Source organism: Bombus impatiens, unplaced genomic scaffold (assembly GCF_000188095.3).
Source record: "Bombus impatiens unplaced genomic scaffold, BIMP_2.2 scf_0320, whole genome shotgun sequence".
Classification (NCBI taxonomy): domain Eukaryota; kingdom Metazoa; phylum Arthropoda; class Insecta; order Hymenoptera; family Apidae; genus Bombus; species Bombus impatiens.
The window spans coordinates 1256405-1276046 of record NT_176739.1 but is presented as its reverse complement, the minus strand read 5'-3'; the positions used below and the strand labels follow the sequence as shown (position 1 = coordinate 1276046).

At 32.1% G+C, this 19642-nt stretch overlaps 4 protein-coding genes across 6 annotated transcripts; 1 reads left to right on the top strand and 3 right to left on the bottom strand.

The window, feature by feature from the left end:
* Positions 1-77: 77 nt before the first annotated feature.
* Positions 78-1593, bottom strand: LOC100744020 (MIP18 family protein galla-1). Its single transcript, XM_003489308.4, has 3 exons — positions 1292-1593; positions 695-958; positions 78-619 (listed from the first exon to the last, which is right to left on the bottom strand). Exons 1-3 carry the CDS (start codon positions 1443-1445, stop codon positions 522-524), a joined length of 516 nt encoding a protein of 171 aa, XP_003489356.1. The 5' UTR covers positions 1446-1593; the 3' UTR covers positions 78-521.
* An 856-nt stretch (positions 1594-2449) lies between these two features.
* Positions 2450-3392, bottom strand: LOC100749169 (COMM domain-containing protein 3-like). The gene is made up of 4 exons (XM_024367453.2): positions 3365-3392; positions 2985-3126; positions 2635-2906; positions 2450-2554 (listed from the first exon to the last, which is right to left on the bottom strand). Exons 2-4 carry the CDS (start codon positions 3118-3120, stop codon positions 2450-2452), a joined length of 513 nt encoding a protein of 170 aa, XP_024223221.1. The 5' UTR covers positions 3121-3126; positions 3365-3392.
* A 1342-nt stretch (positions 3393-4734) lies between these two features.
* LOC100743791 (alanine aminotransferase 1) lies at positions 4735-15295 on the top strand. Of its 3 annotated transcripts, none has more exons than XM_024367511.2 (6): positions 4735-4903; positions 8437-8858; positions 12636-12965; positions 13454-13898; positions 14017-14285; positions 14371-15295. In XM_024367511.2, the coding sequence occupies exons 2-6, from the start codon at positions 8550-8552 to the stop codon at positions 14647-14649; spliced, it is 1632 nt and encodes a 543-aa protein (XP_024223279.1). In that variant the 5' UTR covers positions 4735-4903; positions 8437-8549; the 3' UTR covers positions 14650-15295. The 3 variants fall into 3 exon arrangements, with proteins under 3 accessions (XP_024223279.1, XP_012240801.1, XP_012240802.1); XM_012385378.3 differs by having other exon boundaries at positions 4742-5186; XM_012385379.3 differs by lacking the exon at positions 4735-4903 and adding an exon at positions 7059-7187.
* A 471-nt stretch (positions 15296-15766) lies between these two features.
* LOC100743900 (cysteine sulfinic acid decarboxylase) lies at positions 15767-19092 on the bottom strand. Its single transcript, XM_003489307.3, has 3 exons — positions 18823-19092; positions 16936-17336; positions 15767-16855 (listed from the first exon to the last, which is right to left on the bottom strand). Exons 1-3 carry the CDS (start codon positions 19090-19092, stop codon positions 15880-15882), a joined length of 1647 nt encoding a protein of 548 aa, XP_003489355.1. The 3' UTR covers positions 15767-15879.
* Positions 19093-19642: the final 550 nt, after the last annotated feature.

Sequence of the window (19642 nt, the reverse complement as noted above, 5' to 3'; positions counted from 1 at the left end):
AATATTTGGACTATTTTGATTATTTTTAGTAATAGAAGATAATGGGAATCAATTGTTGAATAAAGTGGAAGGAATTCTTATACAAAGTATATTTACTACAGAATTTACAACAATTTGAATCATTTTTAGTATTGTTATTATAATATCGTATTATCAATGGAAATTGATTGTTGAATAAAAAACGTTTTTATATCGAGTATATGTACAATTGAACTTATAGTAATTGATTTCTATTCAAGATTTGAAATACGTGTATAAAATGTCACATTTAGAGTAACTACAGAACCGTGCTATACATATATTTATAGCATAATTAACTTTGTACAATTAAATATAAGATTCTATTTATATTCACTAGAATTCTCAGTAAATGTGTTCTTTTAATACATTCTCTTGCACTAAAGTAAAGGTTGTGCTTGTGTCTTCCTCATTATATATACTAATATTGTATGAAGATAACCCATTATAGATGAGCAGTATTGAACCTAATGAAACCCATGCACCACAAAAAAGCTAGGCTTTCACTCTTCTTCTTGAATACATTTCTCTACCAATTCTCTCAAGTTAGGATTTTCCATGGCAGCTGCAATTCTTTCCTTATCGTTTATTTGTTTATTTACTGAAATGTAAAACATTTAATATACATTAAGATAAATTGGTAATTGTTATATATGGAATGATTGATTGTACTCACTTTCTTGTTCTGTAGAGTGTGCACCTTTCCTAATGTATATATCTAGTTTAAAAAGGGCTACTAAATGACGTTCTAGTTTCACTCTAATACATAAGCCAATCAATGTTGCCAGAGAACAATGGGGCACTGTTGGATTGAATTCAATACGAATTACAGAAACTCCTTTGGGAGTTTGCCTCAAAATCTCAACACAGTCTTCATAAACAACGTCCAATTGCTCCAACGTTTGTGGTTTCTCTGGATCCTTGATTGTCCTTAACAAATCTGTGATTTTAAGTTTCGTAAGTTTTGATAAAATAAATGGATTGCTAGTGAATCCTTTTGCATTAAAATATATTACCCATCTTCTGATTAATTAAAAAAAACAAAAAAAAAACTTTATAAGTGAAATTTATACAACTGCAGGTACGAAATATGTAATGTCAATGATGCTTAATTTTTAGCAAAATTTTTAGTCATTAAATAGGTGTACTGTTACTAACTTGTTTACGACTATTGGTTAAATAAGGGTTTCTATAGAAACTGTTATTAATAAGCAATATAATAAGTTGATTCAATGAGAATTCTATTTATATTCGATTTATAATATGAACTTGCCATAAACGGACTCCTTCAGCTCAGTGTCAGACTGCGAGATCAAACTTTGGTTTTTCGCATCCAGATATCCTTCAACAGCCTCCATTTCGTCGTTCGTCGGCACACCATCTCTTATCTTTCCCCCCAGAGAAATTTTTCGTAAAAATGACAACATTCTTGCCCCGTTCCCCCCTTGTCACTTGTAACAGTCAACGATACATCATTAGAATTTATTTATGTTGTGACTGGATATTACAGTGGACCTAACCTCTGGTCAACAACTTGCAGAACGTATAGTAAGTGCGTCATCGTGGCGCTGAAGTTCAATGATGAACAACCTTCCCGTTCCAAGTTTGTTATACCAAATTATATTCCAATTCAAAAGGAAAACAATTCGAAAAAAAAAAATGATAATTAATGCGAGTATTATTGAATAATACGAAGATCATGGAGGTTAGATGCAATATGCGAACGGATGATTTTGGAAAGGTAAATGAATTGAAAGTCTAAAGTTTTTAAATGTGTGTAACATTAGATTATTGCAAATTTATTAATGTAAAACTTATTAGACCTCGTACAGACCCGTATGTTTTATTTTATTTAGATATTACATAAATTTTAACATATTGTTCGTATTTTCGTAGAATATAGATATGGTAGGCATAATTATAATATATGATCGAAATTTTATGATATATAATCATGTTACATCAATTGTAATCTGATCTTATCCAAGGACAATTCCAGATTATAATAATTTAACTTTATTAATCCAAGCTGTCATACTTAATTTATAATTTTATGTCGATTTGTACGCTATCTGTTGATGTTCAGTATAACTAAAACAGCCTTGCAAGTTATTTTTAAAATCTGATTTTGTCTCAAAAAGCAAAATTAATCACCCTATTGTTTTGGTGTAATTTACTTGTCAGATTTACTGATTATAATTACTTACTTGTTCAATCGTAGTATTATTAGATTGCGAATATTTATACATTATTGGAAAAGACAAAATGTACAGAATGCACATATTATGCAAACATACATAAAATATTCAAAATGCAATACTTCTTGGAATATTTAATATATAAAATAATTTATAGATCGTTAACTAATTATCGTATAATACGAGAACATAATCCCGATTTCTATGTCGATGTTTTTTAGCCGCGTGTTAATTTATTTATTTTCACTTCCTAGTATCAGTACTATAAATACATATAATTTGTTTGTTTTGTTGTTGTTTGTGAAAAGAGGAACACCTAGTGAATTGCATGTGTCCAACTGAAAATGACTTTCATGAATAAGAGCAAATAAAGCATCTGTGAATGAAACGATCGGTGTTCTATTCACCGATCAATTACCTTGACACAGTAATCTAAATGCCAGTCTATATCAATAATGTGAGGTGGATTATTGCCTATCAATTCCAATTGAGACTGTATTGCCTTTTTATTATTAATGTATACTTCACATAATTTCGTAATTCTTTTTTCACCAATATATACAAGATTTAAAAAACTTCTTAAGCTTTCTTCATCTAAATCATGTCGGGTAGCCTCTATAAGTAAACATACCACATCAGCAAAAACTTTTTTTGTTAAAATTGGTTTCGCATCAGATGTTTTGATAGTGCCTGAAATTTTATTAGTTTCAATAATTATGTTAATTAATCTTATTTATATTTGGCAATTACACCAAAACAAATACTCACATTTTATTTCTGAAGGATTTTCATATATATATGAAGTAGCCATCCCTAAAATTTGTAGAAAGTTATCGTCCGTAACAATATTTGTGTTTAGAATATTAGCAAGACCATCAATGGTGTCTTTTGATAATTCCATCATTATATCCTGAAATACTAAATTCACTTAATGATACACTAAAATCAATTGAATAGTATAACTTTCAAATAATTTAATTGCTTTTATAATATATGTCCATTGGGATGACTTCATTTTTAGAACTATGGAAAATATATAAATATTCAACTAAATTTTAAAATATCGAATAAAAATTTCATAAACATGATATGTGAGGTTATCTTTCATAATTGCCAACTATGTATGTTATCGATTTTCAATATCTGACCTATTATAATAATAAGCGGTAATATATTGAATAACTTTAATTTATTTAATTTACTTTGTAAAATATGAATATATCACAGCTAATTTTTATTAGAACCAAGAAGAGTATAGATTCTACATGTATTTATGTGTGTAGTCACAACTATAACATATTTTAATTTTTGTTATGCTTGAAGTTTTAATATATATATATATATATATAGAATATATATATATATATATATATATATAGAATATATATATATATAAAGGACATAGAAATTAACATATTGTTGTACGTTCTAACCGAACAAACAAGTTCTATGTAACTTCGGGTGAAAAAGAAATTTCCCTTCCTTATTATCATACTATACGCGTGCCTCGTTCGTCATTGTCATAAATAATGCAAAAAGACACTATACTATACGTATCCAGATGCCAAGATCCTTTTATAACCCATAAAAGATTATGAGGATTTAAAATAAGATGGAAGAACTTTCACAATAAAAAATTTAATTCATCATACATAGGCTGCGGATATTTATGCAAATTTATATTTTTACGAAGAACTTAAGCAGAAATTTGTTTTATAAATAATCTAAGCATAAATAACAGTGTAACTAATTAAAAAATAATTATTAGGCGGAAAAAGTTAATTTGTAAATTATGCTGTAATTTAGCTCCACTTAGCTTTTTAAGTAGAACGTTATACTTTTTATCTTATAGGATGTAAGCCATTTTTGATAGTCTAATCATGAATTACACTATCCAAGGTTACTTGTATCCAAGATACGAATTATTTCTTAATGCCAAATTTTAACGCTCTACAACCTTGAGCGACCTTGCATGAGATAACGCAGTTTGACTCTTATGAATAAACAGCGAATTTTTATGCAAATTCATATTTTTGAGAATGCGATTATAAAAGCAGAATGTCAACAGAAACTTGTTTTATCTACTAAATATTATAAAAAGCGCTCTTTATATTATGTTAATTTTCAAATTAACTTTCAACTTCGTTCATCTGTTCAAATTAATTTTTAACTTTCAATATGTCATCAATCATGTTTATCTATGAATTGGGGGTTAGAAAATTAACAAAAGCGGACTTAGCATGTTTATCTTTAAGCATTAGACGGATGTTCATGCACTACGAATGCATAAGCATCTACACTCTCCCTATTATCTCAACTCGCTTTATGATCTCCCTCTAATATATGTCCTTTCACCTCTAGTGAATCTCATCTGCTGAATGGAAGTGAAGCGCGGGATGGCGCATAACGACGAAAGTTCATAGTACAAAGATCGCGACCCCCTGCAACGGCAAATAACATAACCTATGTTCCGATTTGCGCCAAAGGGAAAGAGTTTGCGTTCATCTCGGGCGTTGCATCTTGCGCACGCTCCGTTCCGCAGCGAGAGCACGCAGAGAGGAACGTGTTGTAGTATCACCACCGGCGAGGAACACTGGCGAATTCGTGGAAGTTAACGGCGGTCGCGTCTGGGTCCTCCGTAAAACTGATAAACGCATTCATTCCGGCTGACCGAATGAGGTTTTAAGGTGAGAGAACGGTGCAACGCATGTCGGGCGAGGAATGCGTAAGGAAAGCTTTCTAGAGAGCCCCAAGATCCTCCTGTTTAATCCACTATCCGCGATAAAGCATGAAACTTAAAAGCTAGACTCGTGATATCCGTCTCGAAGGCGGTGGTCCAACGTGAATTGACTGGCTTGGAACATTAGAACCAAAGCATACTTGCGTTAAGAGGCTAATAACCGTTCCACCGAGTGTGTTGGCCTGGTGGTTCCGACCAAGACACTGTTGGCTGTTCTAACTTCTAACTAGGTAAGAATTGTTTGGAATTTTTATTTTGGACAAAGAACCCTATATGTATAGTGAAGTTTTACTCTTTAAGTTATTGCGTTTTTTTAAATTTATTATTTCTATTATTCTTTGTTATTCTTGTGGTTAATTACGAAATGTTTTATCAGATGTGATAGAGTACGTTTTGTATGATCCTCTTCCTATGAGGAGTATAATGAATCTGGTTGCTTTGAGTGGCTGATATCTATCACTCTGGAACGCCAAGTAACTGTAATCAAAGATATTTCGGAGAAAGTAGAAGCGTTTACACGATAGAAGACATGTAAAATAGTGTTAATTAATACGACGATTTTGCTTGCGTGAAAGTACGCCACACGACTATAGGATCAGGTGAAAAAGACTCATCGTGATTTACTGTTAATTAATCGATTATTTCTCTCATATTTCTTTTTCTTCTTTGCTCGTGTAAATGCATATTAAGAGTTAAATTTAGTAACTTGGTTTTCTATTTGAGTAGAACTGAGACAATTGAACATAAATAGAAAATATTTTAACCGCGTCGTCATATCAGTTCTTGCTTTCGTTGAGTGACGACCTATTTACTTTGCTTTCTATTTGTCCTTGCAATCAGGGGCCGTAGTTCCTTGACAATGACGTAATGCGCCAATTTTCAGTTCACTTGTAAGGAAAACGAACTTTAAATCTTGATTTAAAGAAAAACTATTGAATTAATATTAATATGATTAACCATCTAGATCTAGATTGTATTTCTGTAAATAGGGAATATGGCTCGGAAGGAATTAATCGAAAGAGTTTAAGCTTATCGATTAACGTTACGGCGAAAATAAAGATTTTACTCAAGGTCAGTCGATTGGTGTCCATAAGTAATTGCAATCTTCTTCCATTGCAAAATTTCAATCGAGTATCACGAATCAGAGTAATTCATTTAAAATTTTTTAGATTATTTCATTTATTACTTATTTTTAAACAAAATTTATTAGTTAATAAAATAGAAAAATTTCATGTATCTAGATATAGCTAGAGTTAATTAATACAGAGGTAGAAACTCGATAAAGAAGTCAGTAAATAGAAACATTGCTTTTTGCATTGAGAGAGACATATTGACCACTTCGATCGATAAAAATAATACTTTTATCTCTAGTCCTAGTGCCACCCACTTAGCGACGTAAACAAGGAAAGATACTGACGTGCTTTCCATTAAGTGCAATCGTGCAGGAGATAACGAGAATGATAAGGAATATCTTTTTGCTGTGTCATTTATTTTTTCTCGTTAGTGAAGAAATTGAAAGTCGTATATATCTTAAATGACTGGATTATATAGCAATTATCTTCAACTAAAATTAAAATCACACTCCTAATATTTTTATAATATTTATTTTACCTAGTATGAAAATTTCAGTGAGAGAGAATTTTTTCTTTTAAAATAACGTTAATTGAATTGCAAAATTTAAATATTCTGCGTATAAATTATTTATGTTTTGTAATAATATTGAATATTCAAATGAAAATTCAAATATTCAAATAAGTTATTTATATAGATAAAGATTTGTTACATTGTATACTATTAGCTTGATCTTTTAATTATATGTAATTTATTGGCAACTTAAATCATTCAATAATAGAATTATCCATTGAGAATGCAAATATCCGACGTTCGATTTCTTTGATACGGTAGAACGTCAGATGTCGCGTCGATTACATTCTTCACTAAATAATCCCCTAACACGCCACCAAAAGCGATAGGAAAATTTGTTCCATAATTGATAATATTACTTATGAAGAAAATATTGTTTTATTTAATTTATTAATGAAATGTGCATTATGTCAATGTAAGATGGGGGGGGGGGACGAAATATTTTTCATTGTTCAATTCGCACGTCCCTGATTCCAATATAACAATTTCATTTCATCTAACGCGCGTGTGCAGTAATTTCACTGAGATTTGGCGTAGTTCGATCTGAAAATTCGATTAACAGGTGTTCACTTAATTAAAAGGCTCCCGTAAGTTGCATAACGTTTCCCTATTTACGACCTTGACGACCTACTGTAACTGTGTATATATGTACACAAAAAGCTAGTAACACACCATCATATAATTCCAAGTTATGTTAGAAAAAATACCGATTACGTAACGCCATTGTTATACCCAAATATATATATATACACACATGTATATGTGTGCAGATATATTCCCACCTATTTCAAATTTGTTAGAATTTCTTCCATTATTTATATACAGTGAGTTCTAAAAACGTCTACGCCCTTTTGAGTGTAACTTTTAATTCCATGATAAGGTTCGTTAAAATATTTTTGTTACAGTTAATCAGTATCGTTTAACAAAATTTATTTCGCTAAAAGACCTAACCAATGTAATATGTATCTTATTAAAAGTCAGTCATTCGCTCATAGAAGTAGCAATTCGTTCGTAATGAAGAATAGACGAAGTGGGAATACTTTTACGATCCATTGTAGAGTTGGGGGAATTAATATATATATGTAGTGAGTTTATAAATTGAAGCGTTAAGGGTTGTATGTATCAACGTGAAGGCCACGTTGTGAACCTTAAGCCTTAGACTATAAAAGTCTCTCGTTAGAACTCTATTGTTTACAATTTTCCATTAAAATTTTTTACTAGCTTGTTTGTAAATTAAGTAGCTTGTCTCTTGCCACTATTTGTTCAATTATAATTGTAGTGGTAAAAATTAATCTTCCATGTTAAATATTAATATGCGATTTTAAAAAATATTTATACATTAACATATACAAATCTTAATCTTGAAATATTTAAGACTAAATTATGAAAAAATATAAGGATAATATAATTGAGGACATTAGGTAAGGGTTAAAACGCAACAATTGAATCAGTAAAATATATTAGAAATCAATACCTAAATTTCAAATAATATCAACTTAACTTATGTTATAATGTTAACTTTAGTTGCTGATCGTTTTTACCCCGCAATATCTCTTCCAGTATCTTCTTGTTTTAATTACGTTAATTCTGTAAGAATAATACAGTATATATATTACTTTTGAAGATTTAGCAAAATTACAGAAAAACTAAATTTAATACATAATACAGTATAAAGAATTACAGTATAAATGGTTATAATAGAAAATTATTACAATATTAGCGATAGCATTACAATAATTGTACAACGATAGCTGTGACATATAAAGCTCAATAGATAAACGTTAATTAAGTCTTCCAGCAACTTTATAGCTCCACCCGTTTCACGTTTGCTTCTAGTATCCAGCGCATGCGCGGATTCTCCCTTCTACGATCACTGAGCGAATTACCGGAAACAATCCGGCAACTGATAGAACTGTGTGCGAGGTAAAGAGAGAGGACCAACCGGTGACATGATGCCACAAGCACGTTGGTGGAACGCTGTTATCGCGAGCAGTCGGCATAGGACGTGGGAGCAACTGACTACCTCTGCGGGGCCAGGGACGTCAGGAGGTAGAATATTCACACGTCTGACGGCTGTTGAGTCGGTAGTCCACCGGCCGGCTTCTGACAGAACATTGCGTCGCAGCATGGCGACCGGTCCACCCGGTAGTAAGGTTCTCACCGAGGACAATGTTTTTATCAATCTCCGGAAAATGGAATATGCGGTGCGCGGTCCTCTCCTTATACGTGCCCTCGAGATTGAGAAAGAACTGCAGAAGGTAAGGTATAGAAGTGCGACGAGAGGTAGCTGACCACTTTCGGTAGCCAGTTCCCATCGCTTGATCCTGCAATGCCTCATTAAAGTCTTTTGTTACCTCAACAGGCTACTGATTTTAGATCCCTGATTACAGGTATCGTAAAATATTTCTACATGAAACGGTTCTTTAATCTTTTGGAACATTTCAACTTTGTAACCTTAAAGTATTACAGTTTTTTATCACTTCAGCTGGACGCTGGTTGTGGACATTGTATTGCAAAATAATTGCCTTGTCTGTAGCTTTTTTTTTTGGAGACTTCAATTTTATAACGTTAAACTATTAAGGTCTTTCATCACTAAACAGGATACTAATTTTAGTTACTTATAGTGTTGAAAATTATCAACTGTAAATGAAAAGATACTTCCACTTTTATTTAACATTTAAATTCCATAACTAAAGTATTAGGTCTTTCATTACTCTAACAGAATACAGATTTTAGTCACTGTATTAGAAAAAAAAGGTTCTTTAACTTTTTTGAATATTTGAATTTTATAACCTTTAATTATACATACTTGAAAGTATTTTAGTGAAATTTTGCAGAATCTTCTTACATATCTAAATTGTGTGAAAATCACACCAAATCTAAACAATCTCAATATGATATGTTCCAAAACTATTAGTCTGCCATTCCAGAGTTACTATTCCAAAATAGTATTTGTGATTTGGTGGGTTCTTTTATTTTTCTGTGCGTGGATATGGATTAAATAAGGAAAACATAGATAATTTTGAGAATAGAATATGTACTGAGGAAGTGATAGATATTTGTTGCTGATTATATATGGAGGTTATGTTTCGATTTTTAAACATTATGAGATATATAGTATATATGCATATTCATAACATATGGTGTATATCATTTGGAAGTTTTCCGTTTCTTTTTTCTTAGGTTGATAACGACGAAAGAACGTTAGATAATATCAGATAATATACGAAAGGAAATAAATTGTGATTAAACGCAATTTAAAGAAGTTAATTCAGTATATTTTGCCATGGCTTTTCAGGAAATATACTGCTGTTACTATCTTTTTAAATATAAATTTAGTGATACATAAATTTTTTAATATTTTTCATTAAATATAATGCTTTTATCCATTTAAAAAAGTTACTAAAACTAGGGAACTAGATCAAAATATACGTAGAAATTTTGTTTTTAAATAATGGAAATTAAATAAATATGTATAAGTTTCATTGATTCTGAATGATATTGGAACCACCTGCCGCTGAGGATTAATTCAAAGTAAAAGCAACTAAAAATAGTGTTTCAATTGGCGTCAATTAGCATAAACTGTATAAACGTATCCTGAAATGACAAGTATTGTTACGTGCACGACAAAATTCTTCAATAACTTCGAAATAAAATTCCACGAATTCGAATTATTTCTAACATTATAACGTTACATATTTACATATTGTAGCTTTGTTTTGGTAACGGCTTAACACAAAAAATGTAAGCATTAAAGGAGTGGTATTTTAAAATTTTACAAACTTATTTCAATAACATTGTAAAGTTGATTTAACATAAGATATGCCATTATTCGTAAAAGTACTGTAATCTCCTACTTGTAGCATCACAAAACAATTGAAGATGAATCAGTGTTGTAATACTGAACCCATCTCGATAGTGGCATAAGTAATAATTGTGCTCTCTAACGCAAAACTGATGGAATTATATATATATCGTTTTACATGATAAGAATAAAAATAGAATGAAGACCTCCTATTCAATAAAACCAAATTTGGAATTTTTTTTATTGCGCCGCTATCAAAGCAAACCAATCGATACATACTACATTTATAACACAGGAAAGACGGAGATAATTTACATTATGAATCAACAATTAAAGCTATGAGTGTAGAAATGGCGTATACTATAAACATACTTGTAAAACATAACGTATACTTTATTCAATATTTATAGCAAAATAATAAATATAGAAATAGCGTATGCATTTATTATGCATAGTATACAATTATTAAATATTATATTTACGATTCCCAAATTTCAAGTCGCTTAAGAACTATGAATTTTTCAATTTATTATGATAAATCGTCACTGAAAACAATTTCGTTGATGCATCCAATAGGCCAGATGTTACGGACAAGTGGCTGTATCCAAAACGAGCTTAGTAACAGGAGCCGTTTAACTAGCCTGTTGTTTGACCATGCAATTTGATACCATAAACTGTGAAAAGAAGATATAAACATATTGTGCGCATGTAACAGCCTTCGTCTGGCTAGCATAGCTTGTGTTACATGTGTTCTGTTACATGTTACCTTATATGGAAGCTCACAATATTATTCCAAATTTCTAGTACATTCTTATTATACAAAAAATTTCGTATTTTGTATAACAATAGACATGAAAATTTATATATTAATATTTCAATAAAGAAATCAAACTTTTGAATGTTTTATGAATCTTAAACGTTCAAATGTTTTTAATATTCAAGTTCAAGTGATTATGAATGACTAATGACTAATATTTATGAATGGTCTAAGCATTATATCGTATGCGTATGCTTTGTTTATGAATAATGTATATATCTCTATGGAAAAACATAATTTTCACGATATTGAATTCGTTTTGGAAAATGCGATACGCGATTTTTGTGTTAAATAGTCCGCAATGCTACCTTGCATTTGTGAAATTACTGTGAGTCACGAAGAGGGAGTAGTGCCAACGAAAGTGTTTAATGTACGTCATAGTTTAGATTATAGTTGTAAGTGAAACGATTGCCCAATTTCCCCAATGCTATTATCGGAGCATAAAAACCTTAATAAAAAACTTCAAAAAAAAAAAAAAACTAAATTACGAAATTCTTATTTTTGAGGGAAAATTTTACTATCTGTAAATTTACGAGTAAAATTTATAAAAAGAAGTGGATCATAAATTGAATTAAATACTGATTGAACTGCAATTCAGCTTTATCAGAATTAAAATTTTACTTATCTTAGATTTAGCACCATCTTTTATACTTGATTGCACTATACACATACACATGTGGTTATTGTTGTGTATGTGTGTTATGAATCACGCTGTATTGCGTAATTGTTTGCTTATTCGATTGAGCTGAATTACTTTAAAGCTAAGCAATATGTGGATAAGGCAAGAATATTAAAAAAAAAATATATCCTTCACATGAAGTGAAAGAATGGTTTATTTATGATCTAATAAAAGCTGGAAGTATCTCGGAAAATCCGATATTCGCGCTCATGATAAGTATTCACCTTGCTAGATCGACAGACTAAATATAATTTATAATAAAAATAATGAGATATGTATTGTAAACTTACTCCAATTTTACATACGTTATAGTTGTTATCACTTATATATCGTAAACTCTATAAATAGGAAAGAGAGGCACCATATTTAAAAAATATGATTTTAGTAAAATCCCAAATAAAAGAATTATAGTGATTTAAAGATATTAATATTATAAAAAGATCGAAATGTGATGCTCACATTGTGTAACACAAATATGTTATTAGTTAATGTCTAATATAATATTTAAAAAAAAACAGAATTCTATAATATAATTTAAAAGTATTTAATGTAAATATGTTACATTAGTTACATAAGCACTATTTTAATTATATCCAAATTTATACACAAATTTATTCGTATACAAAAAATGTGATTATGAAATATCTGTAATAAAGCCCATTAAAGATATACTCTATATTAGTAAATATAAAAATATAGTAAAATTAAATATATCAATACGCTATCTTTTTCAGGGAGCCAAGAAACCGTTCAAGGAGGTGATAAAAGCGAACGTGGGGGATGCACATGCCATGGGGCAACAGCCCATCACCTTCTTGAGACAAGTACTGACCTTGACGGTGTCGCCGAGTCTTCTCGATGATCCTAGCTATCCCGAGGATGTGAAGGAACGAGCCAAGACCATATTGTGCCAGTGTAAAGGAGGCAGCGTTGGCTCTTATTCTGAATCGGCAGGAATCGAGATCATCCGGAAACATGTTGCTCAATACATTCAAGATCGTGATGGAATTCCCTCTGATTACCATAACATCATCCTCTCGAACGGCGCCTCGGACGGAATCAAAGTGTGCAGATTATTTCTATTGTAATATATTGTTAAGCACTATAGGAGCAATACAACAAGGTCGTAAATTAAAACGTTAAGCAATAACAATGATTTTATTATCTTATAATATTATGGTATTTCAAAATTATGAGTCAGATTAGCAAGCTGTAATGATGATAACAGACATTTAGACAAGCTAATTTTGAACATTTGTAAATGAGTAGTATATCACATATTTTTAAAACCTTATTGCTGAACAAAAAAGCAGAATTGAATGAAGAAGTTGCATTCCGTTTAATGATCTTATAATTCTAAAACATCAATATTATTCCAAATGATTAAAGATCACATATTCTAATTCAATACAATATCTACACTTCATAACAACAAGTTTTGAAGAAGCATTCAGAATTCATTAACAAATATTCAAACTAAAAGTCTTGATTATTCTGTGATTTTCAGCTTGATATATGAATAATCCATGTTATTGTTGCATTTATGTTACAGTCTTTCTTGAAACTGTTCAATGAGAAACTAGATGGTAAACCATCTGGAGTGATGATCCCAATCCCACAGTACCCTTTATACTCTGCCACTTTGGCTGAATTTGGCTTGGCTCAAATTGGTTACTATCTGAACGAGGAGAACAAGTGGGGATTGGATATTTCTGAATTAGATAGAGCACTAAACGAGTCAAGGAGGTCATGTAATCCTCGTGTGCTAGTCGTAATAAATCCTGGTAATCCAACTGGACAAGTTCTTACACGAGCTAATATCGAGGACGTCATCAGATTTGCGTATAAAAACCGTTTATTCCTATTGGCTGATGAAGTTTATCAGGATAATGTTTATGATAAGGACAGTGCTTTCCACTCGTTCAAGAAGGTAATGATGGAGATGGGAGAACCTTACTGTAAAATGGAGCTGGCTTCCTTCATGTCTGTGTCCAAAGGTATATTTTAATTTGAGATCAAGTTTATGTTCTACTTCAATAGCTAGTTATAAGTATTTATTACTTTCCAAATGGAACGTTATAGGAGTAGATACTAATTCTTTTATGTATGTTGCAGGTTATATGGGAGAATGTGGAATCCGCGGCGGGTACGGGGAAATTATCAACATGGATCCCAAAGTAATGGCAATACTGTTAAAATCGATTTCAGCAATGTTGTGTCCTACTGTTCTTGGTCAGGTAGTAATGGATGTTGTGGTGAATCCTCCAAAGCCAAACGAGCCATCCTACAAATTGTTTCAAAAGGAAAAGGAGGAAACCTTACGCTCTTTAGCAGAAAGATCTCAATTAGTGGTTGATACATTGAATAGCATTCCAGGTTTTAAGGTACTTTCTAAAAATTCATTATAAGAGCTGTGTCAGACATCATTTATTAGCACTCAATCATTAATTAAATTCCAATCTTTTACAGGTTAATCCAGCTATGGGTGCAATGTATGTATTCCCACGAATCGATTTGCCAAAAAGAGCCATACAAGCAGCAGAAAAGGAAGGTCAACAGCCTGATGTCTTTTATGCCTTCAAACTCTTGGAGACCACCGGAATATGCGTGATACCAGGTTCCGGTTTTGGACAGCGACCTGGAACATATCACTTCAGGACGACAATCTTGCCGCAGAAGGAGAAAATAAATACAATGCTCGAGAATCTGAGACAGTTCCATATTAGGTTCCTCGAAGAGTACAAATAATGATACTATGGGATTTTTATGCATTTTATTTCATCCTAGAAGTGTCAGGGTTATGATATAGAGTTCAGTATTACATTTCCATGAAATTTTTACGAATTTATTCGAAAGAATGGTCAAATGTACATTACTTTGCATTTTGAAGTGAGAAAATATTATAAAGGCTATTTTTGAAATTATATTAGATCCGCTATCGATCTGGCACAAAAGGGATTATATATATGGTTTTATGTAAATGTAATATCATATGGATGGATTTCACAATTCATCGAATACTTGTAAATATAGTGTGAATTTATCATTACGTTTAAGAGATTGTATAATATACCAATCGATGGCTTTCTTTTATCAGAATCATTGGAACGTATGGTGGGTGTTCGTACGTGTATATCACAATAACTCGCAGATAACTAACAAACGTTGTTTTTTATAATATTCATGATGATATTATCAGGTTATATTGTAATTTATATTTGAATAAATTATAATTATCGATTTGTCTGAAGAATATATGAATGCGAAGATGATTCTCGCGTCTCTACCATGTACAAATCACGTGCATTCAATGAAATTCACCCACCAGAAAAGACTTATGTGTTCACATTTGTACGAGATCCTCGATGTTAATAAAAAATCACATGCACTTCAATTAGAACGTAAAAAACATTTAATAACCATGATCACTACTTTCAGCGTATAACCGCAATCTATTATGAATTGATAGCAACACGCTTTTGAACACCATTAGTACAAAAAACATGTAAGAAAAACACTGGAGTTGTCTAATTCGTGCGTAATAAGTAAAAATGACTTCAAGGACCGTATCGAAGATCTTGATCGGATAAAAAGTTACATAATATTAAAATTCTAAATGAGACTAGAATTATCAGGTGTTCACTCATATATCCTGTAAACGAAGATACGGTATAACTGATTGTATGCTCTTTTTACCGAGTGTACCTGTTGTCCAAATAATTCGTACCTCGGAACGAAAGTTTAATGTAATCTAAAGGAGATTTCGAACAATGAAACTTATCGGAAAAATCAGTTTTTCGAAGAGGAAACGGAAAGAGCTAAGAAGTAAAGCTAACATTGTACTCTATATACAATAATCGACTGATTATTATTAAAAGAAATACTTTATTGAGAGCTTCTGCCATTAACAAATTGGCAAATCTCTACGAAATTGGACGTTACATAACTGAAACTTAGAGTTAATAAAGAGTACAAGTTCTACAGATCAATGGCGAGCCTCTCAATTTCTTCTGCGAAAAATCTCATATCAGCCTTAGTGAGTCCAGAATTCTGCAAAACAAGCCTGAAAAAGTTAGGTAGCTCGCGTAGAGGCTGATACGTGATCAGCATCGAGCCCTTCTTCACCATTCGCTCCTTTACATCCGGTCCAATTTTCTCAAGGGCTTTGAACAGTTCTCCGTCTTGCAAGTGGCGTTTGGAGGGCGGCACGTACCAGAAGCAGACGTTGGTGCACTCGGGCTCAAGCATCAGTTTGAAGCCTTCTCTGTGTCTTATATAATCTGTGAAGTACCGCGCCAATTCGAACACTCGATCTACATGTTTCTCCAAGCCATGAGTGCCTTTTGCTTTCCACATGAACCAGAATTTCATCACGTCTGCCCTACGACCGCATTGAACGTGCTTGTCCCCACTGTCGAAAGAAGAGTCATAAAATTTGTCTGGTTGGAAGAGGTAACTAGCTTTTGAGCTATGTGCTGCTTGCAGGAGATCCTCATGGCGCAGTAACAATGTTGAACATTGTTGCGGAGCAGCCAACAATTTGTGTGGATTCCAAGTAATAGAATCTGCCAGTTCTACACCATCCAGGAGGTATCTGTGCTTTGTGGACATCAAGGCTCCTCCTCCCCACGCTGCATCCACGTGAAACCACAGATTGTACTTCTTACAAATGATAGCAATCTCTCTTAAGGGATCGAATGCACCTAGGACTGTAGTTCCTGCTGTAGCAGATACCATCAAGGGCACTGCACCTTCGTCAAGAGCTTTCTTGATCTGTGCTTCCAAATTCGTTATGCACATCTTTCCTCTGCTGTTAGTTTTCACTTCATACACATTGCTAGTGCCTAATCCTAGGAAAGCACTAAGCTTTTTGACAGAATAGTGGGAATCTTTGGAAGTGAAAATTATTAATCTGCCGGCACTGGATAAGCCTAACTCCTTCAATTGAGGAAACCTGTGAATGACGATACATAAAAACATAGGAATTTCAGGGATTCCAATTGATTAATCAAATTATAAAGAAATGAGAAGTACCTGTAGTGACGTGCCAGATTAATTGCATAACCATTGGCAATAGAACCACCAGGACAGAATATTCCTTCACCTTTACCATCTTTCCAGCCAACTATCTTCCTCATTTCACGCAATATCTCCTCTTCCATTAAAGAGAACACTGGAGAAACTTCATAGGTGTAAACTGAAGGGTTCAAGGCGTCTGTTAACCATTGTCCAAGAAGGCCATATGGATCTACGCTGGAATATAATTGGTTTATGAATCGAGGATGACCTGTTTTTACGCTGTACTTGATCACGTTGCGGGCGAGGGTGAAAAGCTTCTCATGGGAGCACCCTTGGTCAGACAGCTTTAAGTCAATGGCTGATCGAAGAGCTGCTGGTTTCATCCATTCCACTACTTTGTTTTTTCTTGAAGTTCCCTGAAAGGTAATTGGAAACTTCTATTATGTAAGTCAATAGGATAGAGAATTTTTAATTTAGAAATCTTCGTGCATTAGTATAGGAGCTAGCTTTTCCTTTTTGCGACGCAGTTTCTTTTTTCTTATATTTTATAATTTAACTCGGAAGTAGAGTAACATGAATGCAACTTGCCGCACAATTCTTCGTCCATGAATTGACAGAGCAGATCATTAACAAACGAAGAGAAAAAGTCGCATAAATAACGTTTGACTCACGTTTTCACAACAACAAGGAAACATTAGTTTTATAATAAATCAGTGATAATCGTTGCTCATGGATGCATTTGAATATTAAGTTTTCTTTAATTAAACTGAGCAATTACATACATCGGATAGAAATTTAAATATACTTGAAGGAAATGATTATCTTCATTTCACTGTATTCAAATTATGTAAAAAGAATTATGACAACAATGAACATACGTTTGATTCAATTTCAAGAATTAAGTAAGTAAAAAATAGAAAGAAGTAGATTATGGTTTACAAAATGTGAGAACATTTTATTGAGATAGGGATCAAAATGAAGCAAAGAAATTTTTAATGACGGTAATGTACTTGAAGCGTAAAGATAATTGGATACTTCAAAGTGAATGGCTTTGAAAGAATAAGAAGTGATTGGAAGCGTTCGTGTGTAACATAAATTATTGTACCGAGTTACTGAGAACCACGCTTTTTGCTTAGTTTTACTTCGGCGAATAACTATAATCTTCTTTAACGATATTTTATGTTTAATACGATACTTCTTTAAATTATTGAAATTGACGGGAAATAAAATTCTTATAAAAATATCAAAGAAATTGTCTAAATTATAATTTAGAATTTATATTAGCTCTAAAAAAAAAATTAATTATAAAAATTGGCGAAAAATATTAATATTAACAATATAGTTGAATTTTTATACCTTAAAAAATATAATATTTTTATATATAAAATGTATAAATATGCAATTGTTTGTAATTTAGATTGAATTCATATAAGTGACTAAAAGTTATTGCTGAAGGAAAGTATAAGAAACTGTTCTGTCTCATAAGGAAAATATAACGTATATTCCAATTTATCTTAACTCAATAACTTCAGTCGAAATGTCAATGCAATTTGTGAGTCACGAACGCAATTTTCCTTGTGCTTTCCCTGGTCGTTTCTTACGCCATACTTTTCCTATTTTCACATTCATGAGAATACATATGTATATCAATAATATACATGTGTTAGTATTATTGTGGAAAGAAATTGTTTCTTCGATACAAATGGAAAGAAAATCCTTCAAATATTCAATTTAGAGATTAATTAAAATAAAATATAAAGTCATTACAATGTTCTTAAATGTAAATCTTAATTCACTATGTTGCACAATTATCTCTTTATCATAACTATCTCTTCACTTTAAAAGCCAACTGTCAATATACATGCATATTCCTCTAACAATAGATTTTAACAATGAATTTACCTCAAAAACTGCTTCTTCCAGGAGCAGATCGATGAAACTTCTCATAAACTTCTCATGGACCTCTCTCACCGGAAGACTCCTGTAGTTACAATCTTCTCTGGATTCCCCTTTGGCAATAGAATTTAAACAACCATCTTGATAATCTTCTTCATCATCGCCAGAAGATAGACGAGCAAGATTGCTCTGTAAACTGTTGTCACAGACTTTTCTCAAGAAATTATCTCCTATTTGGGGCGGAGACACGCTCACAGTTCCCTCGTTAGCCGGCATAGTTACGTATCGAAGTTTTTCTCAATCTGTTCCGCGTGGTGCTCCTACAGTTTCCTTTATACTAATGTCTACTGACCAAGGACAAGATCGTTGCGCGTTAACTACCTTCGGCTGCATTTGCTTCACCGAGATTCGCGGCACTGGCTCTCCTTTCCTGCCTCTTTTTCTGATGAATATCGCGACCAGGGCCTTGATGAATTAGGAAACTATCCTTTGTTCTATATTGCTGTTTCGACTAATCCAGTAAATAAAGCGACAATGCGATGAGATACATTTGAATGTAAATTGAGATCTTAATTCAGCTGTTTAGTTGTCTTTAACTTTCTCCAATTATCGATTATTATTTTTTTTCTTGCGATGAATTTTTGCGTCAGATCCGTAAACATTCTTCTTGTGCACTCGTTTCAATTATTTAGAAGATTATAGTAATATTAATATTCATAGATGATTCGTCCTTGAAAGCATTCTTGGATTAATTCAAGAAGGAAAGAACAGAAACAGAAAAAAAAGAACGATTTATTTTTAATATTTGTTATTTTAATACGTTTTC

Bases quoted from the DNA above. Each gene is read 5' to 3' on its own strand.
- LOC100749169 (XM_024367453.2), bottom strand. From the start codon at position 3,120: ATGATGGAATTATCAAAAGACACCATTGATGGTCTTGCTAATATTCTA. The intron at 2,907-2,984 runs GTGAGTATTTGT...ATAAAATTTCAG, and splicing joins AAATCCTTCAGAAATAAAAT to GCACTATCAAAACATCTGAT. The intron at 2,555-2,634 runs GTAATTGATCGG...AGTCATTTTCAG, and splicing joins ATTTAGATTACTGTGTCAAG to TTGGACACATGCAATTCACT.
- LOC100743900 (XM_003489307.3), bottom strand. From the start codon at position 19,092: ATGCCGGCTAACGAGGGAACTGTGAGCGTGTCTCCGCCCCAAATAGGA. The intron at 17,337-18,822 runs GTAAATTCATTG...ATTACCTTTCAG, and splicing joins TGGAAGAAGCAGTTTTTGAG to GGAACTTCAAGAAAAAACAA. The intron at 16,856-16,935 runs GTACTTCTCATT...CGTCATTCACAG, and splicing joins AATCTGGCACGTCACTACAG to GTTTCCTCAATTGAAGGAGT.
- LOC100744020 (XM_003489308.4), bottom strand. From the start codon at position 1,445: ATGTTGTCATTTTTACGAAAAATTTCTCTGGGGGGAAAGATAAGAGAT. The intron at 959-1,291 runs GCAAGTTCATAT...TTAAAATCACAG, and splicing joins GCTGAAGGAGTCCGTTTATG to ATTTGTTAAGGACAATCAAG. The intron at 620-694 runs GTGAGTACAATC...TTTACATTTCAG, and splicing joins ACACTCTACAGAACAAGAAA to TAAATAAACAAATAAACGAT.
- LOC100743791 (XM_024367511.2), top strand. From the start codon at position 8,550: ATGATGCCACAAGCACGTTGGTGGAACGCTGTTATCGCGAGCAGTCGG. The intron at 12,966-13,453 runs GTGTGCAGATTA...TTTATGTTACAG, and splicing joins GCGCCTCGGACGGAATCAAA to TCTTTCTTGAAACTGTTCAA. The intron at 14,286-14,370 runs GTACTTTCTAAA...AATCTTTTACAG, and splicing joins ATAGCATTCCAGGTTTTAAG to GTTAATCCAGCTATGGGTGC.